This window comes from Ambystoma mexicanum, chromosome 1q (assembly GCF_040938575.1).
Source record: "Ambystoma mexicanum isolate Mex_15411 chromosome 1q, UKY_AmexF1_1, whole genome shotgun sequence".
Lineage (NCBI taxonomy): Eukaryota > Metazoa > Chordata > Amphibia > Caudata > Ambystomatidae > Ambystoma > Ambystoma mexicanum.
In genome coordinates this window covers 193,598,373-193,624,060 of record NC_090922.1, presented here as the reverse complement: position 1 = coordinate 193,624,060, position 25,688 = coordinate 193,598,373, and the positions used below count along the sequence as shown (strand labels likewise).

Here is a 25,688-nt window from a genome sequence, read left to right as displayed (position 1 = left end):
CAACAATCCTGCTATTCTATTAAAACTGCCCTAACCCAGCACCCTGCATCGTGGTAAAATGGCTCTTCACCAAATACCGTGAAGTTACTGCAGTTAGTTGGGTGGGTACCAAATCTCTTATCACTCAGATCACGCAGCCCCAGCCTCTCCTATTGTACACACAGACATCACACTCTTTTCTCACCTCTCCTCTAATGTCTAGGCTTGTTTGGCTTGGGGTCGGTGAGGAACTCTCCAACAGAGATGGTGTTGTAGGCTTGCTTTTGAATCGCGCTGCTGTCAGGTGCCACTGCCCTGCAGCTTTTCCCACCGGGATGGTGCTTTAGGCTCACATTTTGAAGCCTACTTGGGCTCTCTGGAATGTATCGCACACTAGCCCAATGGAACCTAGTCGTATCCCGCCCGGGGCATGGCAACTCACCGGAATACATCTTCAGCAATTCACTACTCAACTTCATAACACACATCACCTCTGCCATTAGAATGCAGCTGAGTACCACAGCAGAAATTCGGTCCAGGTGGGCAACACGTGTCCAAGACAGTAAGGTAGACATTTTTGTTTTAGAGATAAGCATCCTTTTCTTTGGTGGCCACGATGGTTCATATAAAGTGATTTAAACTGGATGTGTGCTGATACGAGAAGCCAATGAAGGTCCTGCTGGTCCGATGATGCTGACTGACCATAAGGTATAGCGTTAACCAAGCAAGCTGCAGCATTCTGCAGCCCTTGCAGAGGATTCAATAGATAAGAAGGTTGGGCCATCAATAGTGACATTGCAGTAGTCAAGGCAAGCCCTTTATAGTGACAGTGATGACAAGAGCATGAAAGTTCACAGGGATGAAAGAGATGCCTTTCTTCAGCTGCTTTAACTTAAAAAAGCCTGGCTGCAGGTAGCGCTGATTTGGGCGTCCGGACATAATGAAGCTGAGATCTTAACGCCAAGGTTTTTTACTGAATAAGCTAGAATAGGCAGCAGGCCCAGGGTAGAAGGCCACAAATCAGGATTTTATAGAGAAGAAGAGGAAGAAGGGCCAACCACCAGGACTTCAGTTTCATCCCCATTGAGTCCATCCAATCACCCACAGCTTCAACACAGGCTCTAAGTGTGTCCTTACGCTCAAGATCAAGCCTAAGCAATAGCATAGTGTCATCAGCGCAAGAGTAAAAACTGAAGCCATGGGAATGGATAAGGCTAGCCAGAGGCTGAATATATATGTTAAAAAGCAACGGGGAAAGCGCTGAGCCCTGCAGACCCTGCACAAAAAAGGAATAGAAGGTAAAGAAAGGGACAGATTGAACTCAAGACAACAAGAAAGCTCAGAACCACTCAAGTACCAAACCTGAGATTCCTGCTTCCCATATCCTGGCTACAAGGGTGCCATGACGCCGGATACCGGAGGTCTGACGCTGCACAGGGACGTCATTTAGGGGTCGCCAGAGGTCGCAACTGCGACCTCTGAGGTCTCCCTTGCAACCTCTGTGGTCTCCCTTGCAACCTTTTAAGAAAAAAATATTATTATTATTCTTTTTTTAATGCAAGCTCCTGGGCTGTGGCCAGCACCATGTGGCTCTTTACTTCTGGAGTGGCTGGCTTTCTTGTTCAGGCCCCTTAAAAAAATGAAAAAAAATAAGAACAGGAGTGCCACAAGTCTAACACTTTCAGCACTGACCCTAAATAAAGAAAGAATAGGAATACCAAATAATGTGTCTTTCTGGAATTCTATACAATAATTGCTAGACTCATTAAAGGTTTATTTCAGGCACACTTCAGGGGGTGAGTCACTGATTTAGTCTGTTCTTAAACGCCTCAACTCAGCCTTTCACCTTTCTGAGGTCGATAAATGAGTACCAACACAGGTTGGGTGATATTAGGTGTATATTTGTTCTATATAAAGTGCTTAAGCATAAGTGCTATCTAATAACACATCATTACCATCTGGTCATGGACGTCTGCTTGCATTCACAGTAATTTGGTAATATGGGCCTATACACACTGATCTTAACGATACATATGGCGATCCATTGTTGTATGAAATATACGGCAATCCATTCTTGCATGAAATGTACATCACATTACAGTGATATCGTAATCATATTTTCCGTAGTGTACAATGCTATATGTTGACACTTCCTGTTTTGTCAACGGGTGAATGGTCATGTTCCATCGCTTCCCACAATATCACTTTGGGATGGGGTCAAATTACATCACTTCCTGTGATGTCATCAGGGGGTCAAGGGTCATGTGATGTCACTTCCACTACCCCTGGCATTTTGGTGAAATGACGACCCTGACGCTGCAGGGTCCTTTCCTCCAGTAGGAATGTCCGAATCATGGAGGCCGCAGAGAACTCGTGATGCTTCAAACCTCCCTGACTCCCATCCAACTCCATTGGGGAAAAACATGGCGGTTCCTGACATTTCCCTGAGCTTGTCAGTGACTGATTGTTTGCCCAAAATGACAAGGCCCTGTAATTAAATGAGGTAAGCGAGCTGCTGCATTTTTCTTTTTGCAGTGTTTTGCTCTCGTTTCACCTTGCCTCCCCCACACACGGTGTCCCCGAGCCATTGGGGTCCCAGCCCATGGTTAGTGGCTGGCAAGGACTCCAGTTAAAGAAATTGCAAGAATCTGAGCCTTTTAAAACATATTTTGTATGGATATTAGTTGGGGACATATAAAAGGACTCACAACTGTATGGTACATAATTGACCTGAGTAGCTCTCTAGTCCTTAATAATGCCTGTCACCAGGGCAAATACCCTCAATCTGCTTCGTAAATGTATGCCTGATACATTGTCTCAACCCATTTCCTCTAATCTAGATGTAAGAAAGGAATCCTCACAAGATGTACACCTTCCCCGTCTTGATTCCCCAGATCCATCTGTGAATAGAAATCTAAGTGCCTGGAGAAAACAATGACTCCAGGACAAATCACTTCATTCCACCTGTAAAGGTGACCATATGGTAGATCCAGGTCCAGCTAGGGTGATTACTTTCCCTTTTCTAGAGTCAGGAATAAACTTTTTATTACTCAGACTGATCATGTTAGAGCTTCTGGGGCAACGTCAGTGGGAAATGGAGCTGGTGTCTCTGAAAGATCTGTGCCCACCCCTACTACAGCAATAAGGAATGCTTTGAAAAATATGGAGTTTGTGTTCTTTGATGCCCCAGAGCAGCCCATGATGTTTATGAAGGCGGATGGATGATGACGTAATCAACTCAGAGAGAGGGCTACCGGCGCTATATAAAAATAAAATACATACATACATACATACATTAAGGAGTGCATCATTTGAGATCTTGATGCATGTATAAACGTAGTAGAACTCCATGCCTGGGTTGATTCTCTGGATGCAAGAATTCCCTTGGTACACCCTTTGAGTATGGACAGGTCTTGTCAAACGGACTATATCCATAATGGGGTTCTTCCACATTGTTATATGAACCTAGAAGAGACTTCTGGCACAGGAATACATCCTCAGGAATCCTTGAATTCAGGGGTCTAGCAGGCACAGCAAGTTAGGCCTGTTCTTTGATTGACGGTAGAAGCTTCTCATGATACTATGTCAACACCTGAAAAGTCAACAATCTCAGGGTCTATGTTTAATACCTCTCTTGATCCACCATTTCCCAGGGATATTTGTGAGAAAAAGTCCTACATAGCAAGCATAGTTGATCCAACTTTAAGGAGGTTTGCTATGGATTTAAGGAACATCATTATCCCTAATGTTGAGAAGCCCAAGGAATCAGAGTCAATGGAGTCTCTCAAAAAATCTTAATGTTGGTCTAACCACAGTCTTCAATAACTTCCTACAAAAGGAAGCAAGGATAATGGCTGATAAGGAAGAGTGAAGCATCAAGTGACGTTTTTTTAAAAAGCGGTATCACCAAGGCTTATTTTAACGAATCTGGGATTTGGCAAGAAATAAGGGAAGAGTTTATAGCCTCAGCGAGAATCTCATTGATAAGGCTAGCTATCGATTAAGAAGATGTGGAGGACTAGAGTCCACATTTGAAGTAGATTTGAGACTCATCCATTAGCCAGAGCTCCATGGATTGCTAGCAGGGAATTAGCCATCCCTCCCACCTTCATGCTGGGTAAAATGCACAAAAGCATTCTAAAAATACTCCTCTCAATTCTCATACTTCCGACTCTGATCCCCCAAGGACATTCACCCCACAGTGCTTTGAGGCCACACCAATGGCATTGGGCGCTATACAAATGCTATATAAAATAATATAACATAACATTCATTCTGCATATGGCCAACTCTTGGCTCTGACACATCTGTTAGCAAGTTTGGCATCACCAGATCCCCTCTCAGTTTAGATTGGACTGGGGAAATCACTATGATTATGTGGTTTAGAAGGCGTCTCTACTCAAAAGGAGTCTTGAGCACACCTGAAGGTCCTCACACATCCATAACAGGATTTAAACTAGCACCGCTACAGCACTGCACTAGTGCCTGCTTCCCTGAAAGTGTGCTTGCCAATAATGATCAGCCTTCTTTCCTCTCAAGATACAATTTTGTTTGATGAAAACACCTATAACTTTACATGCATCCAGATGATCTGAAGTTACGTCCTTCTCTTTAGTCTGTTGCTTTCACCCTCCTGCCCATCCCCTTCCTCCTCTTGTTCCCTGTTTCTTTCGCAGCCCGAAGATCATGGTCTGGCTGTGGCTCGCTGTCGGTGTCAAAATGTGCCATTATTTGCACAAGGCTTGGCGCTTTGAGACCACTACAATGGTGACGCCTGCAGTATAAAAGGCTCTTAACATAGCACAATAATAGCCAACTTGTCCTTTTTTTTTAAAAAAAAAACAGTTTCTTTAAAGTTTATGAAAAGCAATAACAAATAAGCAAACCATACATAAGTAACGTATGTAGTACAGCAAAGTAAAACCATCATTCTAAGCAATTAACAATTAAATCAGAAACCGTAGTACATAGAAGGTGAACAATGAATCTCAGTCACTAATAACAGACAATGGTTAAATAATAGACAGTTCAATAAACCAATGAAACACAAAACACAAGACAGGACAAGACTCATACTCACAAAACAAAGCCCCATCCCGCCAGACAAAATCAAGCAAAGTCACAAACATTAATTGATTGAAGCCATGTCTTAAATATACATGTTGTTGACTACCATCATTGCAGGCGGGGGGTGGGGGTGGGGCACCTGCAGAAATATTCCAGAGAATAATGACTCAGCAATATGTGGCTCGGCTGCAGGGTCTTTATTGTAGCTTTAATTGGAATGTCAAAGTCCTAAAACGCCAAAATCAATTCTGTCATACCTATTTTATTGTGTGCGGCATAACGGCTTATAAATAAATAATATACTTATTTTCTGAAGCAGAAAACAATGTGATGGATATGCCAAGCACCTGCGAACATCAATGATTTTATATGGAGCACTGGTGATAAAGTAATGCTTGTTTTTGGTTGCCGCTGTTGCATTTCCAGATTAATTTGACATTTGCTATGGTAACAGGTGCATTGTTTGTGTGTTTTTTTAACATAAGAGATAGAGTGTTGTACAGGTGAGCACTATAAAAATCATACGGTTTGTCTGCTTTTGGAATAAGGTATGGTACAGTAGGCGATTGACTGTCGCAGTATAGCTGGGCATTGAAGAACGCCAATATGGATTTTAGAGTTGTTCTATGTCCTGGTGGAGCCAGCCAGTTTTTAAAAAAAATGTTTAATCTCTTTATTTAGGTTATACCAACGTAATTACAACTCAGAACAGACAATCATAAGTTAAACAATCAGAGCATAACAAACTATAAAATGTAATACACACAAGTCAAATGCATTGCAGAAAAAACACTATAATCAATAATTGACCATTCGCCATTAATTAATTATCCTAAATGCTGCTCTTACACTTAACCAACAAAAATAGTTGGAGCCAGCCAGTTTAAAGAGTTCACAGGTGGAGTTACAGAACTGAAATTGATTATTTCTGCCTTGTATATTTCTTAGTGACGTTCACAGTGTCATATTGCATTGTCTCAGGCCCTTCATTTGTTCCCATTTTCAAATCCTGGAAATGGGTCTTCAAAATCAGTAACGGGGCAGTACGGTAGTAGTTGGAAACAGCACCATAAGACTGGCTGGCAAACAATGTATTGTATTGAGTCTTTCTGTTAGATGGGCTTTAAGTGGGCTGGGGCTATGTGGGTCAGAGCCCAGCAGACTCCAAATACTGTTTTGAACTTTGGCTGCCTCATTCCCTGTAGCAACCATTGTGATATTAGTCAAAACATGCAAGTGTGGTGGCGGATATTGTGAGTGTGTGCTAGAGTTGCAGTCTGCCTGCCAAAGCAAGAAAGCCAACACCTGACTATCAAAGGATAGCTCTCTCCAATTCTGTATATATTACTCGCAGTTTGCCATCACTTCACCGGTAGGATGTTATCATAAAAGAGATGCCAGTGTGCATTATGTAACCGGATTGCTGCAGGCTTGAATCACTGGCACAGGTATGTCATATATACAAATCTGTGTTTGTTGTTAAGTTACCAAAATGCTCTTTGATTTTATGCAAAGCATCAAGTAGTTTACATTGGTGCTATTTGTCCTCCTCCCCTTTCACACAGGTGCTCTCCAGGCTGATTTCAGGGCTGACTGAAGATGTCAGGATAAGTTAACACATTGAGGTTTGTCTTCGGCCTGTATAAGCACATTTTAAGTGACACAGACTTGTGTTAGAGAAGACTGGTGCCGGTCTAGGGAATATATGTTTACATTTTTGTTTATTGGACAATTGTATGGCACCTATTCACAGGTGTTTCCAGGCGCTACTAGACAAGAAGGGATTTGGGGGGGAACATGGCAATCATAGAACAACAGAAAACGGTTATATTGGCCTTGTGACAATCCTACGGTGCACGTGCATGACCGCAGGATAGCACAGGGGCAATGTGCTGGTTTTGGAAGCAAGACCACAGAGAGCAACAGAGGCTTGAATCCCAGATCCGCGCTTAGAACCCAAACTCGGATATTAAGCACATTATAAAAAAAACAATTCAATACATAAATAAATTGACACAGTGATAAGTGTGTAAGGGGAAGGGTGTAGAGGGAGAAATGATGGAGTGGGGTACATGTAGGCGTGGGGGAGGGCAAGTGTTGGGTGGGCCAAGGCCAGCAAGTGTCAGTGGAAAGAAGGGGGCAGCGGGGGAGTGTGATGGACAGGGAGGACCAAGATGGGCTGGTCCAGGAATGGGAGCCCGAGGGCAGGTGCTGGCACAGGGTGCTGAAGGGACTGGTAGGGGGTTGTCTGGCCCCTGTTTGACTGTGAAGGGACCAGGCCCCAGTCTCAGTGGCAGATGGAGAGTTTAGCATGGGAGGGGGGAGAGGGAAGGAAGAGGAGAAAAAGGAATGTATTGAGAAGTTTCTGGAACTCAAGATGGTTGGGCTTAAGTCTGAGGGGGGGGGCTATTCCAGAGGGAGGACCCAGCCGAGGAAAGGGAATTTACCTCCCACGCTCTGCTTGGAGAAACATTTGACCTGCAGAGAGTTGGAGCCAGAAGACCAAAGGACTCTCACTGGGAGGCGTTTTGGGAGGGATGCAGAGAGGTCCCAGGGCAAGACAGTCTTGTGGATGATGCAAAGGGTCTTGAATGTGATTCTTGCAGTCACCAGTAGCCAGTGGAGAGATTTTAGGGCTGTAGACATGCTCCTTTGACTTGATACCAAGTATAAGTCTGGCAGTCCTATTCTTGATTAGTTGAAGAGAGGAAAGAGGCAAGTTGAGGAAGAGGCTATTGCATTAGCCTAGCCTAGAGAGAACCAGGGCTCTGGAGATGGTGAGCTTCTGTGGGAAAGTGAGGAGGGGTAGAATGCCCATGAGATGGAGCTGAAAATTGGACTTCTTGGCAAGGTCCATGATTTGTGGAGAGAAAGAGAGAGTGGAGTGAACGATGATCCCAAGGTTTTTTGCCTCAAAAGTGGGTGAGGCCAGAGGACCCATGGAGGCTACTATTTGCCCTTCCTTGCAGGTAGTTAATCGTTACAGATTATCACAGGACAGCTGAAGGGGAGCTCGAACCCTAAATAATAACTTAAAAGATATTAAGCACACTGGGAGTTTGTCATTTATTTACAGAATGACAGTGATTTACTCACTGATTAAATTGTATATCATGAGTCAGACAGGGATTTATTGACAGACAGCTGCAGCTTGTTTGGAAAATGAAGCAGATGCAGTTGTGTTTACAATATGCAGAATTGATGCAAACAAGACCACCTGAGGAAATGATTGGTGGCCCAAAGTACATGGTTTCAGGGCCTCATGATGTATTGTTTGTTGGGGCAGGTGGCCCTTGCCCAAGTCACCTGTGTCTCCTTTAGGCCATGCCCAGCATATTTTATCCCTCCCGTTTCAGAGCCCCCTGTCGATTTTGTATCCTACTTAAAGCACTGTCCATTAATGTTGTATTTTGGTAAAGCCGTTCACAAAAGAAGCACTTACATAATGCTTAATAGTACAGACCGGCAGATTCAAAGTGCACTGTAAAAAATGTACCCCAACACAGTGACAGTTGGGTTTTCCATTTTCTGGAAGGTTCAAAGTGCACTTGCCTGCATTCAAATCTATGTATCCGGGCAGTGTACCTTGATGTTTCCCTATTCAGGAAAGTTAAACACATATCGCCCCCACTCCCCCTATATTGTTTCAGAGAATCCTCCGACCAAAATAGAAAACAGACAACCAGAATTTGTACGTTTCCCCTCAGGCACACCACTCTAGTACTGGGACGAGGAAGAGGCCTGAAAACTATCGCAAGGATCAGGCATGTCCCAAGAACATAAGTAAATGTAGTCAGGCAATTGAGTGGAAGGGCCTGCACCTGTAACCTTTTAACAGGCCATAGGTGCATAAAAAGGTGGAGCCACCAGTGGGGAAAGGTAGACCAGCAGGAGCGAGGCCTGATGGTATGGGCCTGAGAGCGGAGAAATCCTGCGACAGAGGAGGCTTCTGAGGAGGCTTTTGCCTGGAGGCCTGTACACCAGCAATTTTGAAGGAGAGACTGAGACACCGGGGCCTGAGCAGGCAGTGATAGGGTCAGAGCGATCCGAGTCTCATTGGTCGGGTGCTCGCAGCCAGAGATGTGGTGCACGGTAGAGACTCCTGCGGTGCTGCAGGCCATTGGTAGCATCCGTGAGCAACCGGCAGAGCTACCAACAACCCACAGTGAGATTGCTGAGTAGCGAGTGCTACTAACGAAGTGGAAAGGAGGAACGAAGAGAGAAGATGCCCGGAGGAGCCGCCAAGGATCTGTGAGTGTATCAAATGGAACACTTGAACTGGTGCACTCCTGGGGCTATTAAAGGGCACAAATGACTGCCAGATGAAAGGAAATATATGTACAATGGAAAGTGAACCCAAAGTGAGGGGTTTTAGGAAACAGTGTAAGCAAGTTGAACTTTAAGTGAAAAAAAGTGAATTAAGTATTATTGAATACTGAACTGAAGGAAAGTTTTGATGAGCATACAAATAGAATGCAAACAGGTGCGAAAACCACATAATGAATACTGAAAAATACAGAATGAAGCTCTCTGAATAAAGTGAAAAACAAGTAATGAACATTGCTAAAGATTATGAAAGTAAGGTGATGAAAGAGAGTGAGCACCACAGAAAGAATTGTGTGGAAGAACACATTGTGGTAAAGCCAAGAGACCGGCAGGATGAAAACATATTGTGGCACAGCCAAGAGACTGGCAAGGAGAAATCGAAGTGTGGCAATGAGAAATCCAAGTGAATGTGAACCAGAGCCCAGGTGCAGTGGCAGAGAAACATGTGCGGGCAAGAAAGCCAAGGGTTATCGGTTGCTTGACCTGTAATGGGTGGACTGTGGGTAGACTGTGTGGTCTGACAACTGCGCCTACACCAAGGATACCCTGTCTGAAAATCCAAAGAAAATACAGATGAATCCAGAATATAGCTGTCTGTGTAAACTTTTGAAATGTCTGAATAAGCTCAAAGTTGACTTGGAACAGGTTTTGAGAATTAAGACACTTGAACTGAGTGTGGGTTGGCAAGCTGGGCAGGCTGATGTCTTGGGGAAGGGAAACCTAAGACCATGTGAACTTTGTTGTCACCTTGGGGAAAGGAACCCTGAGGCCTTTACAGAATTGTGTTGTCGCCTTGGGAGAAAGGAACCCCAAGGCCCTTTTGGAACTGTGTTTTCTTCTTGGGGAAGAGAACCCAGAGGTCTTTTGGAGACTGCTTTAAACTTGGGGAAGCGAACCCTGAGACTTCTGAAACTGTGTTGTTGCCTTGGGGAAGGGAACCCTAAGGCCTTTTCAGAAATGTGTTATCTTCTTGGGGAAGGGAACGCCAAGGTCTTTCTGTGATTGTTTTGAACTTGGGGAAGTGGAGCTGGAAAGTAATCCAAGAGCTGCAAGAAACTCAGAACCTTATTTTGAAAACTACTTACTTTGTTATTGGCATCCCTACACAGTGTTTAGCTTTAGTTGTGAGTGCAATTATGGGATTTGGACATGGACAGACTTTTGAGTTGAATGTACTGACTCAGACTATCCTTAGTTTCATTATGTAGGGAAATCCCACCTTAGCAAAGGCCAAGTTACGCCTTACATCATCCAGACATTTAAGTTAATAAATACATTTTGTTTTAACATTGAATGTGTTGTCTGTGTCTTTGCTCATGATGCCTTCACAGTGGTCAGAGGCTATAAAACCAGATAATTTAGTCCATGAAATAACCAAGGTTGAGGGGAATGGGCAGTTTAATGTTTTCCGACAAAATAAGCTCTATAGCTAGGCCATTAATTACAAAGTCAGACTCAATTTTGGAACCATCCAATCCTCCAAGTTTCAGGGAATCCCTGAAAATCTGTTGAAGGAAGATTTTGGGAAACAAAACAAAGATCTGGACCACCCACCGTCCTATCAGAAAGCGATGAGGCTCGTGTAAATTACACACACATGCTCCCTAACTAAAAATGAAATGAAGACGCCAACCACAGAGCTGCATATGTAATTAATATTATCTTGCTTTTGGGCTTTCTCAGGGCTGAATTTTCCTTGTCACTCTCTGGGAGCAAATAAGAAATACCCTCCTAAAACAATGGGCCTCATTACGAGGTTGGAGGCAGCCATGGCACTATTAGCGCCATGGCTACCTCCAAACTCGTTCTGACTCCGTCCTGGTGAATTGAGCAATTACCGGTCCATTCCAAGGTTGGCGGGACCGGTAATTCCCCATTCACGAGGGCCATTCCCTATTCCCATTTGAGCCCCCATAGGGCTCAATGGGAATGGGGAAGGCGCTAATAACGGTACCGCAAATTGGAGTACCGTTATTAGCTCCAGAGTCCCTTTGCGGGTCCCGTCCTTAACGCCTGGAAAAAACAGGCGTTAAGGGAGGACCCGCAAAGCGGACTCGTAGTAGGGCGGTAATGGATTACCGACACCAGTGCCCTTACCAGTGCCGGTAATCCCTTACCGCCCACCTCGTAATGAGGCCCAATGTATTTTGTGCACAATCTATGAAAAGTTATCAGGTCATTCCTTTACTGGATGTTTAACTTTTGATTATCTAGCAACAAGTTACATTTCCTGTACTGGGCATAACCATTGAGTTCACTCAACTGAACACACATTCGTTGAATACTTAATTCATTGTCAATAGTCGAAACTAGTTCCAGACCGTGCCGCAATTGAGGAGACATTGGCAGTGTTTCATTGTCGGCTGGTCTTTACTGGATAGTGGTGATCACTATTGTTAATTTGGTTGGGATCTCAGTGGCCTTTTGCTCAATCGACTATGGGATACTCTTAAGCAGCTACAAAAGCACCATGTCTCCATATAGGTGTGTAGATCAGAGATAGGTTGCAAACAACTGGACATTGTTTCAACTTTCTTAATTTTATTATTAAAGTAAAAGAAAAGCCTTGACCTAGCCCTATTGCTGCTGTTGAAGTTAAAATAAAAGGTGCTCTTCAAGACATCGTACACAACTCAAATTTGTCCTCTGCCCAAACCTATGCTATCTTTGTAACTGGCCCTACCAACAATGATGGAAAACAAAATTTAGCACAGAGAATTGCTCTTACTCCACGCTACTTGCCTTATGATGAGTGGTGCATGACCCCCCCCCCACAATATCTCTGGAAATGTTCCTCTTGAATTCCCAGGCTTTAGCCTTCTTGTACAGTTCAGAACAACACGTTCCTTTGTTTTTGGTTAACGGTAAATGTTTATCCCTTAAATGAGCAAACTGGATTTGTAAGTCCTTCAGTTGTTCAACTACTGTTTCTCACTCACCCCTACATGGCCGTTCACTTTCATACAGGTGATAACTATTTGTGGTCCCACTTGGACCTGCAGATTCTCCTTCAGGTAAGTGGTGTAATTCTCCGCCCTCTGTGTGTGGCTTTGATTCGAAGACCAGATCAGGCTCTTGCTTCATGGCCATGAATTACCTTTTCGAGCAGTGCTTCCTTCAAATTAACCTCTACTGGGTGTTTATATTTTTTCACACTTCTGATGACCTCCCCGGTATTGCCTTTCCATTTTTCCCCTTTAGGTGGTTCGCTATCTTTCTGGTTTCTGGTAGCCCCCTCCATGGCATTGATTTCTCTTTCCCCACCTTGGGTGTTTCTCTTAGTCTCTGTTCTTCAATAGACCCACCAAGCCCCCTGGATACTTTATCTGCTTTCTTACAGTTCTGGCTTTCTGTTGGAGCACCACAGAGCTTAACCACCATCCTCCCTCTCCTTGCCGGAAACCGCATACGTCATTTTCCGCAGTCGAGTTCATTTGGAAAGACTGTCACTCCTTCTGCGTTGGAACTAGGTTTCCGTGGGTCGCTGGTTCCGTTCTGCTTATTCCGGGAACCGAGGTTTAGGTACACCGGTCTTTCATGTTGGTCAGGGCTTGGGCTCTCTACTCCAGAAACCATGGAGCTTGGGGCTTCTAATTCTCCTGGAATTGGCTGCGTTTCGCAGGGTCTCTGCCCACCACTTACATGTTGTGGACCTGTCTCCATGGTGCATCACATCTCTCTGACTGACCATTGCCTGCAGCCAACTCATTCCACATTGACTCCTTTACACCAGGTAAGGGTCTTGTCCATTTGGGACATTGCTGTTAAGGGAAATGGGGGAGCAACCCCAGGGAGATCCCGATTTCCCAATCCTCTAGTGAATGTTTTGCATAGAGGGCTCACCTGCCTAGTCTCAAAGTGGGTAGCTCCCCCTTGGGGAGCAAAGAGAAAATCCCAGGATTAATCACATAGGATAATCAGCCATTCGCTTTGTTCCATGACCATCGGCCCTGAAACCTTTGTAAAGGAAAATACAGTGAAGGATAATGGCCTAAAATAAACTGAACAGGAAAAAGCCTTTATGGAAGGGCAAGAGAAGAACCAACAAGAAACTCTGCCTGTTGTTGGATTCCACACATTGCTCTCTGTCCTCGTAGAAGGAATGTCATTTTAAAGTGGAAAATGTAAATCAATTAGTGCGTGACTGAGTCAATTCTTTCACAAAGTAACAGAGACTCTCACAGACTGCAACCATTTCAAAGGTTCTTTTCAATGTAGTTTACTGTCAATGTTAAAGACAGGCTCAAAACTGATTATTTAAACAGGAATTTTCTGTATAAAAAAACACAAAAGCCTGATTTCATGGTTACATAAAAAACTGTCAGTTACATATTTTCTTTTGAGTACTGCTTGATAGTTCAGAAGGACATGTCGAGAGCCAAATTAGAACCTGTGCACATGGAAAGACAAGGCCCAGAACTTTGAAATGCACTTGTATATTGTACAAAATCTGATTTTTTTCAATCATCACCTTCGCCATATAGGTTAGAGTACAAAATAATGTATAGATAAGGTCGAATTGAAACCTCATGTGAAGCACCACTTTATTTTGCCATGTTTTCAATGCATTTTGAAAAGGCTGTGATTTATATAAAGGACTTGCTTGAATATTGCTTGATAGTTTTTGGGGAACTTGAAACTAAAAGAATTCCCCTTTCTGAAACTCCTGCTCAGAAATGCAGTCATAAAACCTCTGATCACAAGTAAGGAGCTACATAAAGGCCTTGGTTGTCAGGTTTAGGCTGGTTCCAAAGTTTATACAAATAAAGACACTGCCACATGTCTTGGGTGCAGGACTTCAAAGGGCTTGTCACATTCATCAAACTCCAGGCCTCTCATAAAAAATGTATTAGTACAGGTCAAGACAGATGTGAAAACAGAAGGGACCTGGTTATAACATATTAACATGTTTCACATATAAAGGAGAGTATGCACTACCAGTACTATCTGCAGGCAAAAGTCAGCAACTCAACACTTGCCACACGAATAGAAAGTAATGTGTGAACATGTAAAATCACAAGTTTAATCCTAAATAAAGTCATGAATCTGTGATGCAAGCTATGATCAACAGAAAACGAATTATATTTTGCAGCTAAACATTATGTGTACCAAACCATGGAAATATTCATATAAGGTGCCATATAAAGATTAGAAGCAATGAAAGGAAAAACACATTGGGCCTCATTACGACCCTGGCGGTAAGGGGTTAACGCCAGCGTTAGCTGCGCCGACCCCTTACCGCCAACTACGAGGTCCCTTAGCGCCATGGCGCTTTTAACACCTGCTTTTAGCAGGTGTTAAAATCCATGGCGCTAAGGGACCATGGAGTTAATTACGCCAACGTAATTTACGGTGGCGTAATTAACGCCTTCCCCACTCCCATTATGCCCTATGGGGCAAAAATGGGAATGGGGAAGGGTAAATGGGGATTGGGGACTTACCGCCCCGCCGACCTCGGAATGGGGCGGTAAGTCCGCCAACCACCATGGCGTAAACGTAGTTTACGCCATGGTGGTAAAGTCACGGCCCAGGCGGTAACTTACCGCCTGGGTCGTAATGAGGCCCATTATCTCCAGAAATATTTGATGCACAGCAATGTTCTGCATCTTCAATCGTGTGCACGGATATCTGGATTGCAGTGATCTACATTTTATCATTCACATGAAAAGGTAGGACCCAAAAACAAAATTGTCATGATACATGAAGGCATGAGTTCTGCCCTCCCATCTGAGTCATGTCACTGGGAAAATCACACCTCTTCCACAAGATATGGGGGGATTTAAAGGAATAGAATAGGCATGTACACAGAACAGAAGATAGATTAAGTTTAGGTGACGGACATTGAGGGAGAGAACTGAACCAGAAAGGGGCTGGGGAAACTAAGCTGAGACCTGGAGACTGACTGGAAGGCAGACTGGAGGGAGCAGCCAGCAGAGCCATGACCTCGCTTGGTGTAACTTTCAGAAGATGGTCCTGGCAGATTTTCCAAATGAGAAGCCATATTTAAAAAGGTAAATAAAACCCCTCTAAATCCAACCTGTTCCTATAGACTGACCAGGGTAACTCTGGGAATAGAGGGCTAGGACTCCAGAAGAATGCAATGTGAGAACAGGAACACAGTTGCAGTGTTTTTAAAATACCCTGTGCTTTTCCTTTTGAATGGAAGAAAAAGTGACTTGTCATGTCTTTAAAGCCCCATATATTTTGTATAGAGTGACACAGCTTAACACTGATAGCAATTTGTGCATTTGAATGCAGAATGTGTTGTTTAAATAAAATTATGCATCATTTAATAGAATCCTTGACTCACGCCCACACAGACTCACACTAGCCATACCGCAGTCCACCTGCTATTGTCTAATGGGATGTCATGTACAAATGATGCCACTGGGGTGAGTCTAGGAATACATTACATGTTTAACAAAATACCTGTCACTTGAGAAAAAAGCATCTCCAGCCCAAAACACATGTAGATTGAAATGTACACATAGACAAATGTTTAATGCGACAGGTTAAAAATGCTGTAAAATTATACATGTTACTGGAGAAGGTTATATCTCCAGTCAGAAAATATATGGAGACTGAAAACATCACATGTGTGTAACTCTCAATCTAGGTACATATAGCTTTCAATGTGCCTATGGATGGTGAATTTTTTTTTACACAGGTGCACACCTAAAGGTTGTATAAGTTTCACTAGTCTTAACTGGGTGTAGTGAGGTGCGTGGGAGTGTAAAACAACCCTGACCTTAGGTTGAGGTTAGACAAAACCAAGAAATACGGTGTCCACGGTCTGTGGAACACTCGCGTCGCATACACACTCTATGTTTTGTAAAATCAAACAGTATTTCTAAGGTACTGGTATACAATACCTAATGAGAAGAGCAGTAGATACTCATCCAGTTTAAACTCAAAATAATTCCATAGGGTCACTTTTAGGATTGTATAAAAGTATTTTTAGTCATGGGTGGTGTTTGCAGTCTCTATATATTTTTTGGACTGGAGATATAACCTTCTTCAATCCAAAATTATATGGAGACTGGAAACACCACACATAGGCATACTAACAGCTATATGTACCTAGATTGACAGTTTCACACATATACAGATTGAAATGAGTTCACGCATGTTTAGTGAAAGTAGCACACTCCTGCTTAGTAAAAGTAGCACATACATTTTCAGAGAAAGCTTCAAAATCAGATGTATTCAAAGCAATACATGCTCACACATATTCACATTGAAAGTTAGCGACACATGTTCACTGTAGGCTACACACACATATTCTGAGAAGACCACACACATGTGGGTTCTGAGCAGAGTAAACAAATCCCTGAAAATATTGCTTTTCTAATTCAAACCTGAAGGAACCAAATTAAGCTCACCATTGTTGATATTTAAATGTTCATGTTAATGTTAAAGGTATTTGTACCGCACACCGTCACCACCGAAGTGGTCTCCAGGTGCCCTGGTGGATCTGAAAAGGGAAGTGTGAAAACATGGGTGGAGTGGAGGATTAGCAGGGTGTAGTTGGGAATAGGAAAGTGGGAGTTGTGATGTCGTGTTGGCAGCTTCAGTTCCGTTTGCACCGTTCGCTGAGCTTAAGCATGGTTTAGGGGTCTGTGCGAACTCCCATGTGCTGCTGTGCTGGGTTATGTGTTGTAAGTCTGTTGTTGCAATGTGGTGAAGTGCAGAGAGGTGGTTGTCTGGTTTCCTGGATGAGAGTTGTATGAGGAAAGTAGAGAGTTGGGTTAGTGTATCTTTTTCATTTCTGTGTCTCTCCCTCTCTTTCTCCCTTCGTCTTTGCGTTTCTGTGCCCCCCCCATTTTGGGTAGGTGATGTTTAGGTTAGATGGCATTTATCCCTCCCTACCCGTACCGTTTGGGGATCTTACCTCGCTAGGTACATTCTGTGGGTTACATTTGTGGGGCACAGGCGGTTAGGCATCTCCTCTGTCTTATGCTTCAGCGAGGAATTGATTTAGGGGTTGTGGTTTTCTTCCTGTGAATCTTGTTTCTCGATGGGTCTATGCTTCCTAGTCATTTCCTCCTGTTTCCAGAGCAAAGAGCCAAGTTCTGAGGAGTTTTCTGAATTCCAAATGATCCTTTGTGTTGCAAATGATTTTTGGTAGGTGATTCCAGGGTTTTGCTGCCAATGGAGAGAATGATGATCCTCTGAATGTTCCTTTATTGTATGGTTTTGGTTCTAGGTGAGTGCCGTTGCTTGATCTGGGCAGCCTTTTCGATGGTAAACAGCTAATTTCACCTTTAGGAATTCTGTTCCTTGGCCATGGATTGCCCTGTGTGTTACACACATCGTTTTGAACTTTATTCACTGTTTTATTGGTCACCAGTGTAGCAGTTTCAGCACTGGAGTAATGTGTTCTCTTCGGGGTATTTTGAGCAGCAGTCTTGCCACAGCATTTTGGATGTGCTGGAGTTTTTTTTTTTAAAAAGATGTTCTGCCATTCCTAGGTATAGGCTGTTGGTGTAGTGTACTTTAGACATAAGGAGTGCGATGATGGTGAGTGTTTTGTGGGTGAAAGAAAGGAATGGTAAGATCCTTTTTACTGCGTGTGGGAGGAAGAAACATTTCTTGATTATAGCGTTTACCTGTGGCTCCAGTGTTAGTTTGTTGTCCATTAAGACTCCCAAGTTCTTTACTATCCTTGAAGGAGTCGGTGCTGTTCACAGTTCTGCCTGTAATGGGATGTAGTAATTGTGTTCCCTGTTTTTAGATATGATCATTATTTCTGTTCTGTCTAGGTTGAGCTTGGGGCTGTTAGTGTTCATCCAGCGGTAGTGTTCTTTTGACCTGCACATAGAGTACGCATTCTCGACCTCATACTTGTGCAGGGGAGCCAAGATGAAAGAACATGTCCTTTAAATGTTATTTGTTCAAGTAACTTTCTCTTATACCCTATTTGTTTTGATACTGGAGAAAATCAACTGTTTTAAATACACTTGCCTCATGTTGAAATGCTATCATTATATCAATTGTGCTCTCTAGCTAGAAGCAGTAGAAAGCTTTAACATGTTTAGTATCTTTTAGAGTACAAAGTATATAGAATTGAGTGTGAATGCCTGTGTGACTATCAGTAGTGGGATTCATGTAGGCAGGTGAATTCATTTTTCTGGCAATTTGTTTTTTTGGTATCTATGTCATTGTAGTGATCTCAATGGTGTACAGCTGTAGTCCTTCTTTGTTTAAAGTGATTTATTTATATAAATGTTGAATGTTGAGATACACACTGCCGGTTCTTCTTGCCCAGAATTGTGGGATGAGATTTGACATCGAGGGGTACTAAATCATTTATGTTGACCTAGCAAAATCGATAAATGAACCTCTCCATATACTTCTACACCTAAGAAATCAACACACCTACAAAATGTTGTTTCAGGAATGATGCGTAAATAATGAAATGGACGTAGAAAGAGCAATTTTGTAGATGTACGATATTCTGTAAGATTGCACAGTGGTTTGCACTTTGTACACCTTTTATTGTATTGTATTTAGATTAGATAAGTTGGCTGTAAGTTCCTCAATGTTTTCCAGTGGTCGAAGTGTACGAAAAGAAGTAGTGGAACTATGTTCCCTGCAGGCCTGGCCGCGCTCCCGGCAAACCCAATCGCCACGCCCTTCCCACGTGCAATCCAAACCCCCAAACAAGCACACCTACCGTTTAAGGGAATGTTCCGTGCAGTGCACTTTTGTGGAAGTATACACTTGTTCCTACACTTTTATTTTAAAAGTAAACCATTCCAATTTAAAATAAAAGTATAGGAACAGTAAAAAAAAGTTTTTAAAGTAGAGGAGCACCGCTCCTAACCGCTTTCGACCACTGATGTTTTCCAGATATTCATGCACTGCCTGCACTGATTCTCAGTGTCCTACACAGACTTGACAACACCCCTAGTCTGTAGTGTGTTCGGTATTCTAAGCCTATCTTTTACATCCAAACAGGGGGACCTGAAACGATATCTTAGAGCCCAACGAAAGGCGGATGGAATGACTCCGGACCTCCTGACTCGTGACCTCACCACCTTGCAGAGGATGGCCTACGAAATCACGCTTGGGCTACTGTACCTTCACAAGAACAACTACATTCACAGGTGCGGCCTTAGCAGTGGGGTACCCCTAGCTGAAGTGGCACACATTGGGAAACGCAACTTGGCACAGTGAAACTAAAGAAGGGTGGAGTTGAACGATGTCCATGTCCCTTGTCCCAGACATGCGAATCCAAACCTTTTTGCTGTTTACTTGTGGCAGTGTGTGCCTGCATCCTGGCACTTGATTGTGTCAACAGGAAATGCGGCATTTGTGGATGTGCATACTCAGATGCTCATACACAATTGTAGTGATTGATCCCTTCACTTCACACTGCAGTGCAATTCTGATGTGTGGACTTGTACGCAATGCTCTTGACAGCATTTGTGAATCAGCCACCACGATTGATGCTTTCCCTGTTATGACAGTGTCAGAAAGGAAGTTTGGGGAGGGAGCCTATGGGGTACTACCAGAGAAGTGTAATGTTTTTAAGGCGAGGCAGGAGGGAAACAGGCATACATAAGAGGAGGCAGGTATGGTTTTGGGGATGGATGAAACAGGAAGGAGGGGGTAGTGAGAGGGTTGCATAAGTGAGACAATGCTGTACTCTTGTTCTAGAGAATGAACATTAGGGCAGTGGCAGAGCATTGCAGGTGGGACCGGGTATAGAGTTTGTCTTTTTTGCCCCTTGTCTCAATGGGTAACTTTCTAACGACTGCACCACCTACACTTCCCCAATACATACATATTTAGGGTAATTTCAGGGAACCTATGCAAATGTGGTGGCGGGAAGCAGTGCATGCATACACGACATAATAGTGTGCATGCATACACAACATAATAGTGTAATCAGTAATAGTTTCCAATACCAATTCTGAATGTGTCACAGACTATGAGCGAGCAGTGCACATCACTCACATTGTTTTTAACACACACCCAATGCTGATCATACTAGCTCCCGCCAATGCCAGACTTCATGAAGGACTTGAAAATACTACTCTTCAAAGAACATCTCTACAATTGCTGGTCGTGCCAATAAACCCGACTTCGCCCGCGTCCTATGCAACCCATATCCATCTGAGCAACCTTTTCTACTCCTGCACTCTCTCTGTAACCGCTTGGATGTGTTCCCTATGCAGATCGCTCTGCCTGAGTCCCAGCTAGATTTAGGATTAACACATCCCTTACACATGCATACACTCAGGAACTCTGTATGGAAAACCTCTGGCTACTGCTGGTTTCACCCATTCACAAGTCTAGCTATTGTTTAAACAGATGATATTGTCTGACAGATATACCCTAGATATGTATGAGCATCACAATGTTGTTATGAACATCTCTTGTTTTCCAGTGACCTGGCCCTGAGAAACTGCTTGCTGACCTCCGAACTGACGGTCCGTATTGGGGACTATGGGATCTCCCACAACAACTACAAGGTGAGCACTAGCATCCATAAGGGCTTCTACGGAGAATACAAAAGAAGGGCAGTGGTTGGTTCTGCAAAAACTGTAGCATGCCTGGACTACCTAAGGCATATGAAGAACGTATATGCAGTACGCCAAAGGAGAACATAGAGCACAGTGCAATATGAACATTTGATAAGTGCATGAGAACAAGTTTGCATAGGCTATCATTGAAAGGCCTGCATAATGAAGAGGGTTATAGTTTAGAGAGCCAGGAGGTAAAAGGTGTAGGCAGAATACATACACATAGGAGTGTAAACCCCTTTCTGGTAAGTAACACAAGCCCTAACACCACTCAACAGCTCTCACAGGAAGTTCATCTCCGGTCAGAGCCACGTGAGCAATGCACCGTGGATATGCAAATTAGCACTCATGCAAGTTTTTAATTTTAAATAATTCTCTTTTTCTTATCAGCCGTTGCTATTTTACACATATTATTTCAACCCAAAATAAACATTTCTGAAGGATCTAAACAACTGCACACGTTTCAGTCTTGCTTGGAGCAATACTACTTCACTCTTCTCCATTTTCCTTCTTCCTTCCTTCTTCCTTCTTTTGTTATTGTGAGTTTAAAAAGTCTTGAAAGAAATTCCTTCCAACGGAAATGTGAAAGTAATATAATTCAATATAGCTAAGTCACAAGTGGAAATTCACCTCCAGTTCAGAGCCACGTCAAAAGTGCATTGTGGGTATGCAAATTAGCTCAAATACAAGGATTTCGCTTCAGAATATGGTTTTGTCTTATAAGGCAGTGCAGTTTTATATGTAGCATTTTGATTTCAACCACCAGGATGTCAGACTATACTGTACTGATGATTCCTTACAAGGTTCAAACATGTATGCAGTTGTCTGCACCCCTGAGAGCTGTTTGTCTTTGGTTGTAAATTATATGCATAAAATAGCACTGCCCTATAAGACAAAGACTGTTTCGTTTTCTGTAGTGAAAAGCTTTGATGTAATCTAATTTGCATAGCCACAATGCATTGCTCACGTGGCACGGAACTGGAGGTGGGCGTCCAGTGACATCTACTGGGTGGGTGCTGGGCTATGTGTTACTTAGGTGAAATGTGTTATTCTACTTTCACATTTCAGGAGGAGGTTTTTCAACCAAGTCTAAATAAACCAACCATAACCTTGCTGGTGTTTACTAAGTACCCCCCAATTCTCCAGCAAGTGAGATGTTGAGCTATACTGAACTGATGAATTGTGAAGCATGAATGAGGTTCTATGCATCCCTATGAGCTGTATATCTTGCATTGAAATGCCGTGTACAAAATAGCTCTGATTGTCTTAAAAATATTTTTGGAGCAAATGCTTTGATTTGGAGCTACATTTCATGATCATAATGCGCGGTTTGTGTGGTTTTGAGCTGGAAGTGGCTTTCCAATGATGGCAATTGTGTGGTGTTGAGACATGTGCAACGTAGCTGGAAATGGTTATTCAACTTTTATATTTCTGGTGAAAGATTATTTTCAAGACTTTATACTCCCCGCCGCCACGTATCTCTACTGGTGTTTGTTAAACATACGCCAATGTTCCAACACCAAGATGTCAGACTACTTACTACACTGAAGCTCCCTAATAAGAGTGAAACATGCATGCAGTTGTCTGCATACCCGAGAGCTGTCTGTCCTGGGTTGAAAATGCTATGCATAAAAAATCTCTGTCCAAGAAGACAAAGACAACTTTCTGGACGATTTTCTTTTACTTGAGATCATTTGTATATCCACAATGATTGCTCATGTGGATCTGACCTGGAGGTGAACATCCAGTGATGGCTAACGCGTGGCACTGTTGCATGTGTTAGTTAACTAAAATTAACCTTCTGGTGTGCCACACCACCACCTAGTAACCACCGCTGGTAGTTCACCACAAGTTCAGAGCCACATCAGCAAGGTATTCTGGGTATTTAAATTAGCCCAAATACAAGCCCTTTGCTTTAGGAAATTGTATTCTCCTTACAGGGCAGTGCTACGTTATACATAGCTTTAGCAACACAAGACAGACATTTCTCAAGGCTGAAGACATTTTCATACTGGTTTCACCCTTTTTAGAAAACATCAGTGCAGTATAGTCTTGGCAGCTTTATGGTTGGAACATTGGGGCATGTGTAGTAAACACCAACTAAGTTATGTTGGGTTAAAAAAGCTTGAAAAAAAACCTTTTGACCTGCAAGTGTGAAAGATGAATAAGCCATTTGAGCCAAGTCAAACATTTCACAGCGCCACCTAGTAACAATCGCTGGAAGTTCACCTCCAGTTCAGAATGCAAGGCATTGTGGGTATACAAATGAGCCCAAATGCCAGTCTTTTGCTCCAGGACTCATTATGGGTTTGGAAGTGCAGGAAAAAAGTGGAGGTAGTACCATTTACTGCCATTTGTCCCACCAGACTACAACTACCTCCGGAAGTATTACCAGATGGTAATACCGGCAATTTTAGGAGGTAAAGTGGAGAACTCCATTAAATAGGGATTTACACCGGCAAACTGCCATTTGTTATCAGGAAGTATTACCGCCGGAGGTAATAACTCCAGATGTAATTCCACCTGACCAAGTGGAGGTATCAGTCATTCCATTTGCCAGTATTCCAGTGGATTTAACACCAGAATACCAGCAAACTCGTAGTGAGCCCCATTGTATTTGTGTTAAAGGGCAGTGATACTTTATACATAGCTTTGTCAACCCAAGACAGACATTTCACACTCTCATATTTATATCGCAAATGTTAAAATAGATCAATTGCTGTATGCGCTAAGAAGAAGATAGAACCATTTTTAGATGTAATCCCCTATCTGATCTTGAGGCCTGACAGTGAGATAGTTATTCTGCCCTCTCTGGGACACCGTGCTTTGGTAGGGGACAGTTGCACATGTACTTGTATCCTTACCCCTCTGGCAGACACACATGATCCTCTATGGAGCAGTCACATGAGCACACGCATGCTCACCCCTCCAACAGACATCCAAGACGCTCTAAGTGGCAGTCACATGAGCACTGACATTGTTACTTCTCAGAAAGACACCCAAAACCACTTAAGAGGTAGTTGTCACAGGAATAGTCACATCCTTACTCCCCTGACAGGCATAGATGACTCCCTGAGGGGCAGCTATTGGAATGCTCACCCTCCTACCAACCAACCCATATGCAGAACGACCAAGAGGATAGTCACACAGAAAACCATGACCCCACTGCTTATGCTAATATGCAGGATCACAAAGAGGTTAGTCACAGGGTTCTTCACAGCTCCACCACTACCCTTAATCATAACAGTGACCATCACAGCAGGAGGGGGACACGCATGTTACTTAGCGAAACTCCTTCTCAGAAAGTGAACACACTGAGAGTGATTCAAGCTGCCCAACTAGACCCAAACCTCTGGCATGAGGAGAAAGAGATGTGTGTGGAATAAACATGAAAGGCAACAAACAAACCCCTTTCTCTCAGCATCCCAGTGACCATTCCTTTGCAAATTCCTCATGATAAAGGAAGTCTAAAAGTAACAGAACCAGAAGATTTCATAACTCCATATTTACACACTGGAACAAGAGTGGGACCCATAGTGAAGCAGGTGAGGTCAGCAGGGTTCCGGGAAAGGCTCGGTGGATGCCATACTTGTCCACAGGCCTTTTGGAATTCAAAATGGTGGCTGGCCTTCATGTAAGCATAGGCCAGCTCCCTTCCAAGACTCATGAACACCAACTATGGCCCAATAACTAAACAGCATAACCATCAGTATACAGGTGTCCTCAATATCATTAAACACCATCCACAGGAAAAATAAACCTTACTATAAAAAGCAGCTAGTTCAGTCTGGTACGGTGGTGGGTTTGAGTAGGAGTTGGAGGAAGGAGTATAGGAGGAGAGTGGTGAGATAAAGGAGTAATGAGTGGAGAGCAGGAGGACATCATTGGAATGTAGATGGAGGGTCTGGAGGAGGTTGGAGGAAGATAGTGTCATCAGAAGTAGCAGAGTTGTTGGGAAGTGGAGGAGTTGGCAATCATAGGAAGAGAGAGTTGTGAAGAGATTGGAGGAAGAGAGAATTGTAATTTGGGAGAAGAGTTGTTGGAAAGTGAAGTATGCATGCCATCAGAGAAAGAAAGAGTTGGGGGGAGGTTGGTGGAAGAGAGAGCATTATCATTTGTAGGTAGATATTGAGTATAGAGAGTTACCATTATAGGAGAGCGATACTGTAGGATTTCTATTAGGAGAGAGATGCAATGGGGAAGTGGGGGCTTTTATGAAGATAGCTATATTGGTTGATGACAATTGTTTGAAAGGAGTTATATTGTAAGAGGATTGCTGTCATCAGGAGGAGGAGGAGGGTGAGAGTTGTACTTTGTGGAGAAAGATATTGGAGGAAGAAAGTTGCTATCTGGGGAGAGAGTTAGTGGAGCCTGAGAGCTACTTGGAGAGAGAGAGTGAGATGGAGACAGAGAGAGAGATATTGGAGGAGGAGAGTTACCACCCAGGGAGAGAGTTTTTGGAGGGGGGGTACCATCAGGAGAGAGAGAGATATAGGAGAAATGCAGAGATAACTGTGTCAGCTGGAGGTGGTTTGTCAGCTGAAGAGGGGAGTCTTGGAGTTGTAAAAGAGAGCAAGTAGATGGACGGGGAGGGGTGGAGGCATGACCCCAGAGATGTTGAGAGACAGGTATTTGGCTGAAGGGGGAGATAACACCATGCAGTTTAAGAAGGAGGATGAGGTCAGGCATCTCCCATAGCCAGTGAGAGTAAGGCGGTTTCAGCAGACCAGGCAAGTCCAGAGCAGATCTGAGAAGTGGATGGAAGAACAGAATGGTGCAACCTCA

At 43.3% G+C, this 25,688-nt stretch overlaps 1 protein-coding gene across 4 annotated transcripts in view; it reads left to right on the top strand.

Annotated features, from left to right (window-relative positions):
- Positions 1-25,688, top strand: part of LMTK3 (lemur tyrosine kinase 3) — a 406,442-nt gene that overhangs the window by 214,602 nt on the left and 166,152 nt on the right. For all 4 annotated transcript variants that reach the window (XM_069637264.1, XM_069637273.1, XM_069637254.1 and 1 more), the window contains exons 8-9: positions 19,333-19,481; positions 20,768-20,852. In XM_069637264.1, coding sequence (XP_069493365.1) covers positions 19,333-19,481; positions 20,768-20,852 — 234 coding nt within the window. The remainder of the gene's footprint in view (positions 1-19,332; positions 19,482-20,767; positions 20,853-25,688) is intronic.